The 16,984-nt window shown below is 41.5% G+C and overlaps 1 protein-coding gene across 4 annotated transcripts in view; it reads right to left on the reverse strand.

Annotated features, from left to right (window-relative positions):
* COL26A1 (collagen type XXVI alpha 1 chain) overlaps window positions 1–16,984 on the reverse strand; it is a 1,569,010-nt gene that overhangs the window by 17,680 nt on the left and 1,534,346 nt on the right. For all 4 annotated transcript variants that reach the window (XM_069614996.1, XM_069614997.1, XM_069614995.1 and 1 more), the window contains exon 14: window positions 2,116–2,200. In XM_069614996.1, the coding sequence (XP_069471097.1) occupies window positions 2,116–2,200 (85 nt within the window). The remainder of the gene's footprint in view (window positions 1–2,115; window positions 2,201–16,984) is intronic.

Genomic DNA, 16,984 nt, shown 5'->3' on the forward strand with positions numbered 1-16,984 from the left:
TTGCGCAGAGGGCTGGGAAGGGGGCGGAACAGAAAATGGGGAAGAACATGCGAAAAAGTGTGCATTTTACGAGGGACGGCCCACAGGCAGTCCTTCACATGCACTCAATTGCACGAAACGACACGTATTCATGGAACCACCCAAGCAGCCTCTCAGCATAGAAATGGCCACGCAAATCCCTTGAACTCTACTCCACCCGAAGGCAGGGGTTAAAGACAATTGCAGCATAGATATCCCAGCACATGGGGTTTGCATGTCAGATTTAGGTATGGGTGTACGCAACCAGGGTTCCAATCTAATTTAGGGGTGCGCGTACACAGGGTGGCAGGGTGCAGTATCGGTTTATGGGGGTTCGCATGCAGATTTTCCAAGTTTAACCTGAGTTATGAAGTATCATATGCATGTTGTCAGGGTGCCGGCAACCGTTATGGTGGACGCTGCGCACGGTCCCCGAGATGCAGGCCTGCTTGCGGAGGACGCCACCCACTGTTTGAAGGGTGCATATATTTGCGTCTAGGGGAGCACACAGAGGTAGCTGTTCTGCAAGATTGGGCTTTGATTGGGGGCATGTCGGGTGTGTTCCTGGCACGACTTGCGAATACGGACACTTTGTGCTGTGAATTCCACGGTTGCGCAGTGTCATTCTTGACGTGCAGCAATTGCAGGAGAAATGCATTCTTTTCCATGAATCCGGCCCCAAGAGTCAATTTCAGGAAATTTTGGCAGGACTCAAGGTTCTTGCAGATCTCACACACACATATTCGCACTTCCACGGCTTACAAAGCATTTTCTAACACAATCCTATTTTGTTTCGTTTAAACAGCCTAGCCAATGATAGCCATCTCCAAGTAGGGACACAGTCATAATACAATGTAAAATAAGCATCTTCAAATATCGTCCACGAGCAAAATCCACTGCATATTTTCAAGATATCCAGCAAAACATTTCGTGGGAGTAGCCTTCTTGATCTTAAATGGATGAACTGAGCTCCAGGACACGCATTTCCTCTGAGGTGAGTAATGGATATGACATAACCCCCAGGCTTGATGTAGTTAATTCCTTTTTCCTTTATAAAGCATATTGTGCCACTGTAATGGCGTCGTAGCGCAGAGGGCACATAATAAGTGACATGAGAACCGAAATTAATAGTACTCATTCTATAGATCTATAACTGATGTGAGGCTCAGTGGCCCCGAGAGATCCCGACCGTCGAAGTGCAGGTTGCGAACAGGCGGGTTGAGTGGTCAAAGGGTTTGCTCCTTGCTACTTAGATGTTATTAGCTAGGTAGCATTCACTAACTTTAAACATAAAGTTAATTAACTATAGTGTAGCTACCTCTATATATTTAATGTTCCAGTGTGTGATAGTGAGCACTAATTTTATTATGAGCAAGTACTCAAGTTCAAACATCAATACCTTATTGTTGCACACAGCAGTAATGGCCATACTGAATATTCTGAGCATTGAATAGCAATGTGATGCTCACTATTTTTTTTTATAACTGGCTACTTTAAAATGGCAAGGCTCAACCTGATCCAGCATGCAAATCTTTATCAAAATAGACGTTTTTGATAGTGGAGCCTTTCAAAGGCTATAGAGTTATACTGGTGGAAGTCCACAACTGTTTGGTCCAGTGAATGCAAAAACGAGCAGACACATATCTGCATTACAACAATGCCAAACTACAGGTAGGTAACGCAAGAGGAAACACCTCCAGGAGAATGCTGGCAGTAATTCCTCTGCTTTAACACCCCAAAACAGCCAAATCGGTGGTATTACCGCCACGGGTAATACCACTAAAACCTGGACTCCAATCAATAGAGTCTAACACCAGATACCACCATTTGTAATCTGGTGATAATATCACCAATGTTAATGCCGCCAGAACAAGTGGTGGTAACAGTAATACTTTATAGTGGTAACTTGGTGGTATTACTACCAAAATACCGCCAAACTTGTATTGAGGCTGAAAGTGATTATGGCATGCGTTGGTGCAAATAAACAGTCACTGTAAGCCTGAGTGAGAAGATCGGCTGCACGGAATAGACAGCCATTCTAAATCTCGCTAGAGCAGGTCTGAGAGCATGCAAACGTAAGAACAGTGCCTTACTCACCGTGGATTCCAATCATGTGCTCCAGGATTAATACCCGCTCTGCCAAAATCTTCAGGGCCTCTCGGAGCTGCTGAACCCCTTCTCCCTGAAATAAAAAAGGAGTATGCTATAGTGAACTTGAATGATCACCCTTCCACCTGTAAAATACAGCTATAATTGAGAAAATTTTTAAAGGGCAATACACGCTTCAGATTGGTGGATGGTCTAGGTTTCAGAGAAGTGGATCATGGGAGAGGTAGTTTTGTTTGTGTTATTTTTTTTGACTGCAGTACAAAATAAAGAAAACCCGTTTGCTGCATAATACCTCTGTGTCCGTAATAGAATCTCAACTCTCTGTCATAACATTTATTATAATAATAATAATATATTATAATCCTAAGTATAATTGAAACTACTGTGAACACAATGGGCCTCATTACAAGTATGGCGGTGTGGGGAAAAATTGACGGTAATGGAATTACTGCCACTTTTACCACACAGCTATACTACGAGTATGGCCCTGGATTGGGGGATTTACCTCCAGGTAATTTCACCAGTGTTAATTCTGCCAAAAAAGCCTGATAGAGTCCAGAAAATGGGGATTAACTCCACCACCACCACCTGCAATCCAGCGGTTATTACGCCAGGACAAGTGGAGGTAACAGTAATTCAGTTGGGCGGTGTTCCGGCATATTTACTGCCGGGATACGTCCCAACTCGTAATGAGGCCCAATGTGTCGATATGTGTGATACAGTCTGTGATGATCCTGCATTATTGTTAATAGTTTGTGTTTATCAAGCTGCTGGTGTCTATGTAGAAAATGTATTTTTTTATGTGGTACTTTATAGTGATTTGATACCACTGTACTTTGGAATCATACCAATGGTAGAAAGCGCTATACAAATGTCCAATGACATAACATAACATAGCGTGTGTATGATATGATAGGTTATTTATAACACGCTTAATACCCAGAGGTTTCTATGCGCGGACCGGGGGATCAAACTTATGTTGCTCCATGGGGTCTTGTTTCCAAGGTGAGCACGTTGCCCTTGAGCTATCCTCCCGAGACATTGAAGAGTATTGAAGAGAAATGGCTTCCTTGGATTCCCTAATTGCTGCTGATCCTGACGGCAACTCCCAGAGATCCACCCACTTTTAGGATAGCTTAAAACTCTTCTAAGCAGAGGCTTCAGCCAGGATTGTGTAACAAGTGCGGCCTGGAGTTAGTGTAGTAAGGCCCATCCTAAGGAAAGCCTACAGAGGGACGTGCATTTGTTCTAAATGCGCAGGAGTGACAAAGCTTAGATATGGAGCCCAAACCATTCAAGGTGGATTCACTAGAAGAGCCAAGTCACCAACAATGCACAGAAGGTTCCAATGCATTTTCATAGCGTAGCACCTTCCCCTGACACCAACCTCTCCTTCAAAATAATAACACTCAGTTTGGCTTTGTTGCACCCATAAATGCCAGTTAAACATCCCATGTCCCTGTTAACAATTGTACATGGTCCAATGACCCTCCCTGGGCCCAGTTTCACACACACACACACACACACACACGAGGCGTTTTAATTTTGAGTTCGCTTCCTGCGGTATCACATACACTTGGTGGAAGTGTCACTCCCAAGATCCCAGAAACAACTGCTAATTAAAATGCAGTTATTAGTGCTGAATCAAATCCCCACAGCCCATCTCTCGTGCATCCTGGATATTTATCATGCACCAGAACTTTCCATTAGTATTGGTGCTGCCCAGGTCTTTGAAAACTTTTGTTCGAATGTTCAGCTGTTATTAAAAAAAGTGTGCCTTTTGTTTAACCTCTGGAACTTGTTTCCAAACCGAAATACTGATTCAGCCGGTCCTCAGTCATTTTTAAAAGGAGTGTTTAGTTCAGCCCTAGGATCTAGCACAGTTCAGCCTCAGGGCCATCTTAAGCACTTTCGGGTCCCGGGGCACAGACACCTCCGGGGCCCCCCTCCAAAAGAGCAAAGGAATTAAGGGATATAGAATATCTAGTGCGCCGCACCCCATGTCACGTTAACAACCCATAGCTTGATATGCTGCCTTGCAGAGATCAAAATAAGCATGGTAAACTTTCTTTCAGATATCTTACACTCTTGATTCATGTTGTAATCAGAGTGATAAACAAGTAGCATTTCAAGGGCAACATTAGCAATCTATGCGAGGGTACTTATGGTCAAGCATAGGTACAGCAAACATGTCATCAATAGCAGCCACATGGATGTGTACTGGACATAGTTTAACTGCAGGACACAGATTTTATGACAAAGGTACACATAATCCAGAATAGTCTGAGATTAGCTGCCTCAGAGACAGCAAAAGTGCTCAAGCATGGATACAGACGACCAATGGGAAACAAGGATAAAACTACACAAACGGTAGCATAGAGAGTGGATAACGATTTGAAGATACCAGGAAGGTGTGGGTATGCAGACAGACTGAGATTAGAATTGGGACATGGTTTTCAAGCAGTGTTGCCATTCGAGAGCAAAAAAACAGGTGGCTGGGGTGTGTAATATATCAATGCTCACTATCATTACAGAGGAAGCAACACTATATATAGCCAGTGAAACCATGAATGAGTCTTTCTTAAAGATCAAACCCTGAGAACGAAATCACTCTGAAGGGCTGACAATTTTGAAAGGTTTAGGGACTTGCTATCTTGACAGGTGAAGAAACACACTATTAAATGAGATACCCAGGATCACACATTGATTAAGTGGTGAAGTTGGGATTCATACCCACGATTTCTGCTCTTTACCAATTTATCTTCTAGTTTTTACCTTGTACTAAAATAATCCCATGAGCACCGTGAAGTACTGCAAAGTACTGTTGACTGCGGCGTGGCTCTTCGCGTGTGCTGTCTCTCCGGACTTTGTGCATTTTTGAACACTAGACATTGCTGAAACTGAGTGGAGCAGCATTGTCGGCTGTATATGGGGAGGAGTGTTTTCATTGTGATACCAAAGCGCTTCTAGCCCTTTAAACAACAAAGGTTCCTATCTGACTGGTGGTCCTGCCCTCTGGACACTGTCACTCCCATTTCACCTCCCATCAGCTCTATTAATACCCACAAGGCAGCGTACTCGCGCATGCACAGTGAAGTACTGCAAAGTACTGTTGACTGAGGCGTGGCTCTTTGCGTGTGCCGTCTCTCCGGACTTTGTGCATTTTTGAACACTGGACTTTGCTGAAACTGCTTGAAGCAGCGTTGTCGGCTGTATCTGGGGAGGAGTGTTTTCATTGTGACACCAAAGCGCTCCTAGCCCTTTAAACAACAAATGTGAACTTCGCTTTTTGCACTGAACTGGACTAAATGCCTGAGTCTCTTTCATTGTATTTGAAATAGAGTTCCTAAATCCTTTCTTTATATTTATGATTCCCAAGGTTCCTATATGACTGGTGGTCCCGCCCTCTGGACACTGTCACTCCCATTTCACCTCCCACCAGCTGTACCAAAACACACAAGGCAGCGCACTTGCGCGCACACCGTGAAGTACTGCAAAGTACTGTTGACTGTTCACGGTGCGCGGCATGTGGCAGACTGGGGCTTCTTGCTGGGTCTTTCTTCATGCATGAGTGTGATCACAATCATTGAGGTGTGGTAATAAAATAGGGCTTAAGACCCTCGAAGTGACTATTTTTAGCATTTTGCTGGTGAGGTTTCACGTTTATTGTCAATCAGACAGTAGCTCCTTAAGCATGGTTCCCGTTACACTTAAAACTGGCATGCCCCTAAAATTTTCCTCAAGTTTGAGTCCTGCTCGACTCCCTCGGTCTTCAAATCATGAATATGCCACACATGTTGGGGGGAAAAATAATAGTTCTGGTCTTGTTAATGCTGACATTCGCCTGTTTTGCAAAGGCTCATTGTCAGCCCATAGAGCGAGAAACACTGGGTGTGAATATCGCACTTAGTGCTTCATCGAGTGGGGGCTGCAAACAAACTATCCCTTTTCCCGTTCTTAATCCTACTACATGTCTGTTGCCGGTGTCATCTACGGCAGATTGTGTGGATCCGGTGCGGTCTATACAATCACATTAAAATGATATGTCCCTAACAGACACGGCCATTTTAGACTCTTTGGAATTGGCTACCAAAGCGTCAGTTATTGCCCCTAGGGTTGTTTAATCCATCAGCGATCTTGCTGATTTAGAAATTGCACCTAGAGCTTTGGTTTCTATGTCTGGCGCAGCTCAACCCTCTGATGATGCTGCCATCATTGATCTTGATCCTGATGATTCTGTATTTTCTGACAAGTGTTTGTCAGACAACCTTTCACGTTCGCCCATGATGTTCTCTGAGGTCTCACGTATCTCTGTCAAGTCTGTTAGTATGTCAATGCATTCCCAACCTAATATTGCTAGCACTCATTCACATAGCACTAATACATCTTTGCATTTATGCAATACTGACTTTCAGGCTGATGTTACATTATCGGCGATGAATTCTGCTCTTCATGCATTGGGTAATTTATATAATGTTATTGATCGTAGGTTCTTGGCACAAGAGGAAACTTTAAAAAAATGCTGTCCTTGCAAATGGAAGGGGCTAACAGAAATAAGCCATCGCCTATGTCATGTGTGCACCCTATCCCCCCTAAAATATTTGTTTCCTCTATTGCTTGCCAAACAAATGAGAAATGCACTACCCAGTTTCCTCCATGTTCCTCTCACACAGGTCCCATCATGGCATCGGTGGGTGCCCTTCCTTGTTTCAAAGCTATCATTTATGAGAACTCGATTGATTGTCCATTTTTGTGTGCGTCTTTGCACCCTGCTCCTTCCTCCCAGGAGCCTTGTTGGACATGTTGCCCAATCATCCTAAAGAGATATACCCAATCTTTACCCAGTCTAAAGTTGCACCCAAGGCTTTTGATAGATCGCTGTCCTCTGGAAATCCTTGTGGCGGCTCGATTGACGGCTCTAATAATGGATCTAAACTTCCTAAAAATCAATCTGCGCCCAAGAGTGTAGTGAAGGCAGTGGCAAAACAATTTTTCAAAGCGATCTCCATGCCTAGTAAAAACAAAATTGCAGTATCCAAAACCATTAAAAGGAAATATAGGTTATTGAATCAAGCTAAATTGAAAAGTAACCTTACTGAACTCAATCCAACGCAGGCTTCATCATATCAACCTCTTGATGATTTAGTGAGAGAGATCTCACATCGATGTCTGCAGAATCTATTTCACTAATTGGTGTACAGACTAGTAATAAAAAGAAGAAAAAAGGCACTGGTATTGATAAGGATCCGAAAGGGATTTCGATGAGTGAAGTGGCGAGACACAGAGTGGGAATACGGAGGGCTGTTGATGCATATGCGACTGGTCATATTCCTCCTCACTTAGACACTTTTGCAAAACCGTCCCCCCCTAATGCTGGATCAAATCTCAGCCAACAAGTCCCTGGGTGTAAGTTTGCCTGAACACAAGGGATCAGTCGTCTACCCCATCTCTTCCTCTGGTTCTTTCTCGAATCCTTTGCATTTTGCGGAGTCTCAATCAAATTTGTGTGGTGTTCCTAAGCCTCTCAATCCCCCTTTGATCCCTACTCAGCTTTCTGAGGCTATTCTAACACTCATTGAAAATACTTTGCCCAATTTAAAATCTGTGGAATCTCGTAAAGAAATGGTCTCTAAGGTGGACAATTTAAAAAAAAACGATGAAGCGAAAGGGGGAAAGCTTGTATGGAAGGAAAAGGCCGGCTTTATGTTCTCTAATTTTGAAGTGTAGACCCACCCCGAGCACCCAATTCGATTTGAATCGCAGAGCTGTAATGGTGATTTTCTCTGACATCCAATTGTTAGAGAGCATAGTGTCTTCTGACCTAACATTAGTTGAATTTTTTGATAAAAGAAATCTCAATGCTGTAAGATTGTGGATGCAATCAAGTGTGATTGAAAATGGGATATGGCAATCAAAGGGATCTTTATACGATCTAGGCTTCATGCTATGTACTGAAGATGGTGGAACTGGTACACCACCAGGTTCAAAGGCGCAAGCTGAAATCCCAAAAAATAGACCTCAGGAGGTCAGAGGTTCACAGAGGTCACAATCATCAGTCAAAACTTGTGTCTGTGAGTGCAGTACAAAGTCGAGTTAACTAGTCTCCTTTGCCTCGCATTATACAATAGCCCTATTGAGTTGGAACACAAGAGGCTTTAAACATCTTTTGAATAATGACCAATATAGCCTGAACCAATATGACATCGTCCTTTTGCAGGAGACTGGTTGACCCTCCCCCCTTTTTGGGATGGCCACGAGGTTAATTTAAATCCCACATCAAAAGCCATTTTGGGAAGACCCACTTCTGGCCTTTAAATAGCCGTTAAGATCAAAAACGGGTTGTCCTCTAGTTTCTGGGCAGCACCTAATAAATTCATGTTGTTAATTAAAGTGAGACATCTAAGGGCCATTTATGCAATTCTCAATGTGTATTGGAATACGGTTGGGATCACTGAAGATGCTTCTTTAGAGATCTGAATTGTTTACTATACATGATATCACAAGATCAGAGCATCACGTATGTAATCTTAGGTGGTGATTTGAACTTAAACTGTTTTATGAAAAAAGGGAAGCGACCCAGCGAGAGACTTATGCTCTGGAATTGTCTGTTAAAACATAGAAATCTCTTTGTGTTGAATGGTGCCTTTTCATCTGACATTCCACCTGCTCCAACTTGGCACAAAGGCAAGGCCTCTTCGACAATTGATTATATCTATGTAAATGCGGCATTATGGGCAATAATGCTAACATTTCATATTTGTACTAATGAAGTGAGCGATCACAGCATACTTTGTGCCGAATGGCTTGTCAATGGTGAGAATCAACCTGTCAAGCACTCGCATTTGCATGGCTGTTTGGTAGTGAACGCGGGCGGAAATCGGCTCTGATGGACAGAGGATGCCTTGATCCATTTCAACCAGTTAATATCACAATCAAATACAAAAGATGACAACAAAGGTTTTGAGATGGGGCTGATTTACAGTGACACAATTCAATGTTTTAGCCGTCGGAATACGGCGGCGGGTAATCATGTGAATCATCTTCACACTTTTGATAAATCAGTTCATCTAAGAAAAAAGTTGTATCGTGCTGAGTCAAGAAAACTCGCAAGGCTTCCTCCTCCCCTCAGAGCGTTTCTCTCTTGAAAAAATTCGAACAGTAGATATGAATTGGATGCAGGGGCATAGGGCCATGCTTTATCAGAGTGATGGTGTTAATATGTTGTAGACTTTGGCAGAAAAAAATATAGCCAAAATGTGGACCGTATTAAATCAAGCCCTTGGTGTCCATCAATTAGATTTACAAATCACCCTAGTTGAAACCTATCAGTGGGTCTCTTACTTTGAATGTTTGTACTCTTTACCACCTGGTTCTAAGGTCTATGAACCATCAACATCTATAATCAAGTTTCATCTTGAGTTTGATCAAAGTGCAATCTTGGGGTTAATTAAATCAGCGAGTAATTTGCAGGCAATTTGTGGGCTGTAGGCCCGGATGGCATTTCAAATCATGTCATGAAGTCTCATCCAGAGATTTGGGCGTCCATACTTGTCAACATATTCTCGGCGGTCAATCAGAAACAGAAATTGCCGAAAACATGGACTCAATCAATCACGGTCCCAATTTATAAAAAAGGTGACCGCAAATTGCCTTTAAGTTACCGGCCAATCTCATTGCAGGATGCCCCTGCAAACATTTTTGCAAGGCTAATTTTGAGCAAACTTAATATATGGGCTGATGCAACACATCTAAAAGACCCCTTGCAATTGGGCTTTGTAAAAGGATTGGGTAGGATTCCAAACATTCTTGCCCTTAATATGATGCAAGCGCATCAAGCAGCGTGTGGCCAAACGTTATACTTGGCCTTCATTGATTTCAAAGCTGCATTTCATTCGCTAGACAGGACGTTGTTATTGGCAAAATTGCTGAAATATCATTGCCCTGACTCCTTAATAGCTTTAATAATACTGCTCCATTCTGACACAACTATGTGGGTAAGAACAGATTTTAATGGACAATTGTCCCCAACAATAGCAACCCAAAGAGGACTAAAGCAAGGCTGTGCCTTAGCCTCTTTCTTGTTCAACTTCTTCATCTTAGATATTGGGAAGTCGATCAAGAACTGTGTGGGTGATCCACCGCTATTGGGGGGGGCTAAGAATACCATACTTACTCTATGCGGATGATTTAATTTTGTTGTCCAAAACTCCCAAGGGTCTTCAAAACATGCTCGAACAGGTAGGCTCTTATGCATTAGACAACAATTTAGTCATCAATACACAAAAGACGCAAATCATGGTTTGTAATAGTAATTGTGTGAGGAAAAGCAGGCACAAATGGCAATTACAGTAATGTGAACTCTTAAGTGTGTACCAATATAAGTACCTTGGTGTAACCATCCAGTACAAGAAAACAGACTTACAATTTACCTGCGAAATTAAAAATAAATTATGATCTTTAATTTCTCAATCAAAAATAATACAAGTAACGTTTGGAAAGTTTACACTAAGGCACACCCCAAGTTATTACAAAATGAAAGTCATACCAATCATCTTGTATGGAGCGGAAGCCTCACTCCCGCAAAGTCGTTTGTTTTGGGATCGCATTGAGTCCAAATATTGGAAGTCGCTTTTACATCTACCTTGCAGTACCCCAACAGCAATATTACGATATGAGCTGGGTGTTCTATCGCTCTACTCACAGGTGACATGGAAGCAGTGTGCTTTCCTTTGCAAAATGTTGGAGGGTCTAAGGAAAACAACCATCCTGGCAGCACCAGTACAGGACATAATGAATTCCCAGAAAACCTTTGCAATGAGGTGGTGGATTCATGTTCTGAATGCAGCAGCTGATGCTGCGGTAACAATAGACCTCCTAATAAATAATCCAGATAGGGCGAAGGTAAAAAATGTTCAGCATGATTGGTCCGAGACTCTAGTGAAATGCTCTAATCATAAAGATGTTAACATTCATTTATTTGGCACCAAAAAATATGGTGCCTTGGTGACTTATCTTGCAAAATGCCCCTCTCAGCATTTTCGGAGTACATTTTTGAGGTTTAGATTGAACCAGTGGAACACCAGGGATATACTGTGTAGAAGGAAGCTAATCACCCCTAAGCTAAACTTCTGTTGTTACTGTTTAAACATCAATCAGAAAGAAACCTTGCAACACCTTATAATTCACTGCACTGCATTGAATGATGCAAGACACAGATGCTTTGAAAAAAAATGGATTGTACCTCGGAATGTGGATAGGAAACAATTATGGCACCTTTTATTTTCAAATCCGCGAGTCACAATACAAATAGCGATAATTCAGTTTCTTGACTTTGTGTTACCAGCAAATGCACTCCAGAAAAATTAAGAAATGGCCATCGCATTCTGGGAACACCTGATATTTTATCATTTTTATGAAAGTAATACATTGTGTTGCATTGCTATCCTTAAGTTGGGCGCAATGAACAATTACACTTTTAAGTCTTTTTTTGTATTTTGATGTCAAGGTGTGTTTTCTGGTTTCTTTGGATGTTAGGTTGTGTCATATTTTTCTTCTGTATTATGTATCCTATTCTTTTTTTTTCTTTTATAAAGAGAAAATAATTTGAAAAGTTGTATTTTCAACTAAACAAATTAATTTAAAAAAATAATAATAATTCAATTTTACAGAACTGACTTGGAAAATATGAAAATCACATAACCCAATATAAACATTTTAAAAAACAAAACGTTATAAAAACATATTGATCAAAATGGGTATGATTCTAGCTTCATTGTCTCCATCATCAAGGAAAGCATATAAATACCATTGTACTAATGGATGTGATCTTAGAAGATTTCAGGTAGGTTTCCCTTTTGTATTGTAAAGCTTTAAATACACCCAAAACGCAGGTGTGTGCAATGATATTTAAAAACATGAAGAAAAACCTTTGAATGGTACAAAAAAGCAAACTGTTTTGTTGTCACATAAGCAGACCTTAAAATATGCTGGTAAGAAACCTGCAATATCTGGTCTCCTCTCTTCTGTCTATAACTCCTTCCACTCAACCGGCCTACATGTTAGGAAATATCAGGTAATTGGCTAAACAATGCCACCAGCATGTGAGAAGAAAACCTTTTCATAGAATGCAGTACAGTACTGTCAGTGATCTAAAATGTGTCCAGGATCACTGTATCCTCTGCTGGCAAATCCAGGATCCAAGCATGAACGCTTTGGATCCACAGTCTGGAATTTGGATACAAAAACATCTCTAACACTTTATTGGCATCATTGGAGGTGCCTGCCTAGGTTTTACAATCTCCCAGAGTAAACAAACCAATTTCTAGACCATCACTATATTGAAGCTATGTCAGTTTCTATAGAAACCGCTATCTAGTGCAGGTAAAATGGTGATAACACCTGGAGTGCTATAGAACAAAGTACATATAGATGCAGGCTTAACAACTTCATACACTGGAAATGCTGAGTCAGCGTAGCTTGAATTTGGTATTGTAATCTTGCATGTGAACTCATATCTCTGCAATGAGTGCTTAACACACTGAGCTATCCTCTGAACCATCGGGACACTCAAATGTATCAACATTTATTTCATGTTTGGCTATTTCACATGATCAATATAATCCCTACAGAAAGGTGAGAATACTACATGTGTTGTGCCACGCAAACTATGTATACCACAGTGAACATAGCTTTACAGGATGAAAAGATCAGAACAAAATGTACTTGTCAACAACCGACAGAAAATAGGTTTAGCCTTAGCAGCACACCACAGCAAATCCTGATGTGTGATACTTTATTTTTTTGACTTGGGAAACTGACTTTTTGTTTACTAAGGCTCCTTCTTGTGGCCCCCTCCAAGGTGGGGGCACGGGGCAAGTGCCCCTTTTGCCCTCCCATAAAGACGTCTCTGTTCAGCCTGAATCGTGGACTTGCTCAAACACATAGCTAGGTGTGTTATATATACAACTAGTTAAATGCCCTCCGTGAATCCCCAGCGTCACTGCCCAGACCTGCCCATCTACATTTATTTTATTTCTCCTCTTGTCTCTTTGTTCAATTGCTTTCCCCACTCCTAACAATCCTTCCTTTAACCCCATCCTTGATTTCGGTCTACACACAATCATCTGATATACAACCTTCATGTTACACTATATACATACCTCACATGATATGAATGGATTATCAATATTCATTTAACGCTGTGATGTCATTTTACATTTGGATGTTACATTTTTTTGTGTTTCTATCAAAAACATGTGTTATATTTGATTTGTATTACTTTGTTGTGCAAAGAATGTTAATTTGCCCTGAATTGAGAAAGGCTAACCAGTCGAAACATGTGTCATCAGAAAGGGCAGTTGGTTATTTGTGACAAATAAATAATTTTACCAGCTACCTCAATGAGGCTCAAGTCTCCGGGAGGTTCTTTCTTTACTTTATAAGTTAGAGAGGTCGATATCCCACTCCGCCATCTCCTTGGGATCTCTGTCATCCCACTTCAGCACCCCAACCTAATCCTTCCGGTATGCAGTAATTTTACCGAATTATATTACTGAGAATGCTGTAATAACGAAAATGTTTGAACGAAAACAGATTGAATTTTTCTTTAAAATGTAAATGTGGTGGGATAAGGGGTTACAACGGGTGGGGAGGGGCTTGGGTGGGTTTAAAAGCATAGGGAAATGGGGAGCTCAAGGGGGGACACCGCAAACACAAAAATGCAAAACAAGGTGATATTTTAAGTTACATTTTTTCGTTATTACAGCATTCTCTGTAATTTAATTCTTTAAAATCACATGTAACCAATCGTATCACATCAACACCCTTCCTCAACGTCATCCTACCTCATGACCCCCCCTTCTTCAACCTTATCCTACCACGTGGCCACCCTTCTTCATCCGGCACTTGCATTCCGCCAACTCCATCTCTCCACCTTCTGAGCTAACCCCACTCCTTTAGCATTACATCCAAACCAACCACACTCACTCAGAAAGGCACTTAACCACCTTAATTCAAACTGCCCAATCATCTTAGCTGGTCCCATACACTTAACACACCAACAGCTCACCCACTAGCCCTTGCACTGATCAAAACCAAGATAGAGACGATGCCCAAAACGATAACTACCATCTAATATTAAGACCCTAGTAACAATGTACTACTGTCACTTGACATGGTTTCCATACTGTTTACCATAGTTTGTGTGCACTTCTTCTTTGTCATGGGGTATATGGAGGATTACTGTGGGTAGGATCCCTATAGGATGAAATCCAGGTTGTACTTGTGTGTTATGTATGCTGCGAATTGTTGTATAATCTCGTATTTGAATACTTGTATGCCTAATGATTTTATATCAATTAAAACCATTTAAATAAAATACAATTAAACAACAGCGAATAGAGCTTTACCATTGTCTGGAAAATATGCCATGCCACTCTCCTTGCACACACGGCAACCAGCCTATACATATATCATCATTTACACATGACAAACACACAGCACACACTATCAAATCGCATAAGTGCCCAGCACACATCTGTTTCTCACCTCAACCCATAAACCCATATGAACCACACCAACTCAGCGAAGACTACTGATTTTTCGACTCTGCCAATTGAACATATTTAGCTAAAGTAAGAATACAGTCGCCACATTTGCCCTCACTTACCTCCCCTATTTTCACACCACATGTATCTACCACCAAGGATCCCAAACTGAGCCACATAACCTTCCATAATCACAACCTACACTACTAAATACAACTAACCTCATACCCACATGAATGCCACAGCCAAGCGCAAACTACTCCATTAACCAACACATTCACAGCAGTCCTTTCTGAGGCCCTCCCAAAGACTCACCCATCACACTCTTCTCCAGCAGAACTGAAATAGCAAGCATTTGGGAATCAACATCTTAATTGATTAACACAACTGGCCGCTGGATTAATACTAGTCTAAAGGGTCCTGGGATTAACCCACAACGCATGTTGATGGCTAGAAGGATAGCCTGAGTGTGTAGAACAAGAAAAAGCCTCTCGGGCGATTGTATAATCGTAACAGCCACAAATCTGAGAATTGTGAAATTCATTATCAACTTCAACCTAGGGAAGCAAGTATGAAACAAGCAATTAAGAATCTTTCAATTATCTTATTTTTACCCTCCTCATTTTGTATTTATCTCAGACAGCAGAGCCTAGTAGACATTCAATGTCATTGTGGAACAGTAACCCAACAGGGAAAACTGCTCTTGGTTGCGAATTCCAGTTGCCCCCATCTGGAGAAGCCAAAGCCCATACTCAATACAGACTTGGTGACGAATAGTGAACATAGATCACCTCTAGACATGGTCACTATTCTGATTAAAATCAATTTGATTGTTTATTTACCCTGGAAGAAATAGACTCACTCTTGGTTCGACATAGTGATCACAGTTTGAAACATGTTCCCCCTCAACTATCACCTGAGAGAGACATTACCACTATGGTGGGAACCTCAGCTACAACTGTGGGAGCAGTCATGGTAGTGCCTAAAATAATCAGTAACTATAGTGCCATGAAACATAGCAAAGAAAATGATAAAATCTGGTAGTTTTGAATCTATTAATTTCCTGAATCAATTTGATATAATACTTTAACAAGAACATGGTCATCATTTGATCTTATTTTCGATGGTTACTGTACCTCTCAAATCAAGGCCCACAAGCCTTCGAAGGGTAGACACTTTGGTGAAATGGCAATATTCGCAACATTTACGGTTGCGTATCATTGTGATGGTAGACCCTCCTATGAATTTTATACACATTGTAAAGATAAGAGCGGAAAAGAATACAGGAGACTTAATAATAGTCCATTTCTATAATAGCCCACATAATTACAATGAAGAAAGTGTTCTAATGATGTTTAAACGTCTTTTTGATGATGATTTACTTTCCCAATCTCAAATGGGAAATAATTTAGTCATTCAGGGCAGGGATTTTAACCTTAAAATAGGCATGGGTCACCAGACCCTTTTGATAGCACGGATGATATACTGAAAGATATACATGTTAGACAATCATATGTGTGCTAATGGATTCAAGTTGTGTACCTGGCTGTATGAATGGGGTGTTCATCCTATTAATGGGCAAACACCTAAGGACACCCGGGAAATTACACATTCAGAGGAAATCAGTACAATTCCTTCATCCTTATATATTCATTTATTTATTTTAATTTTGTATTGGTTTTTACAACAAACAAAACATAACCAACACTCCCGACATTTTCAGTTACAAGCTTCATAGCATACATTTGCGTGTTATTTATTACTGCCCCCCCCCCCCCACTTTAACTCGAGCTTCCACCTCAGTTCTTCTGGCTTCCCTTCTCTTGGGGCTAATCCCCTTCACCATTTTCGGATGAATCACATTCACTGGATTTGGAATGGGAGGATCCCGACAATGTGGCTACCATTTGTCTCCATGCTATCAGAGGTCCCACTTCATCATCCTCCCCTCTGTTGGTTGCCTCATGCCATACTACTGTCTCAGCATTTGCCCATTTCAAAGGATCGCTCCACCAAACCTCTAATCTGGGTCTGTGGGCTGCTTTCCAGCTCATGGCTAGTCGCCTTTTTGCCAGTACATAGGCCAGGTCCTTGAGTTTGCATATGTGTTTCAGATTGCAGGGTCTGGTAAATCCCTCCACTATGCATGCCCACACAGATCCAACATCTAACTTGATTCCCTTTTCAGATAATCGTAGCTTGATTTCCTCGCAGAAACTTCCCACCTCCGGGCATGACCAGAACATATGGATCATCCCGGCATCCACCTCCCCGCATTTGGGGCTTTTTTGTATTTCTGTACTCCCAAATCT

The sequence above is a fragment of the Ambystoma mexicanum genome, chromosome 9 (genome assembly GCF_040938575.1).
Source record: "Ambystoma mexicanum isolate Mex_15411 chromosome 9, UKY_AmexF1_1, whole genome shotgun sequence".
Taxonomy (NCBI): domain Eukaryota; kingdom Metazoa; phylum Chordata; class Amphibia; order Caudata; family Ambystomatidae; genus Ambystoma; species Ambystoma mexicanum.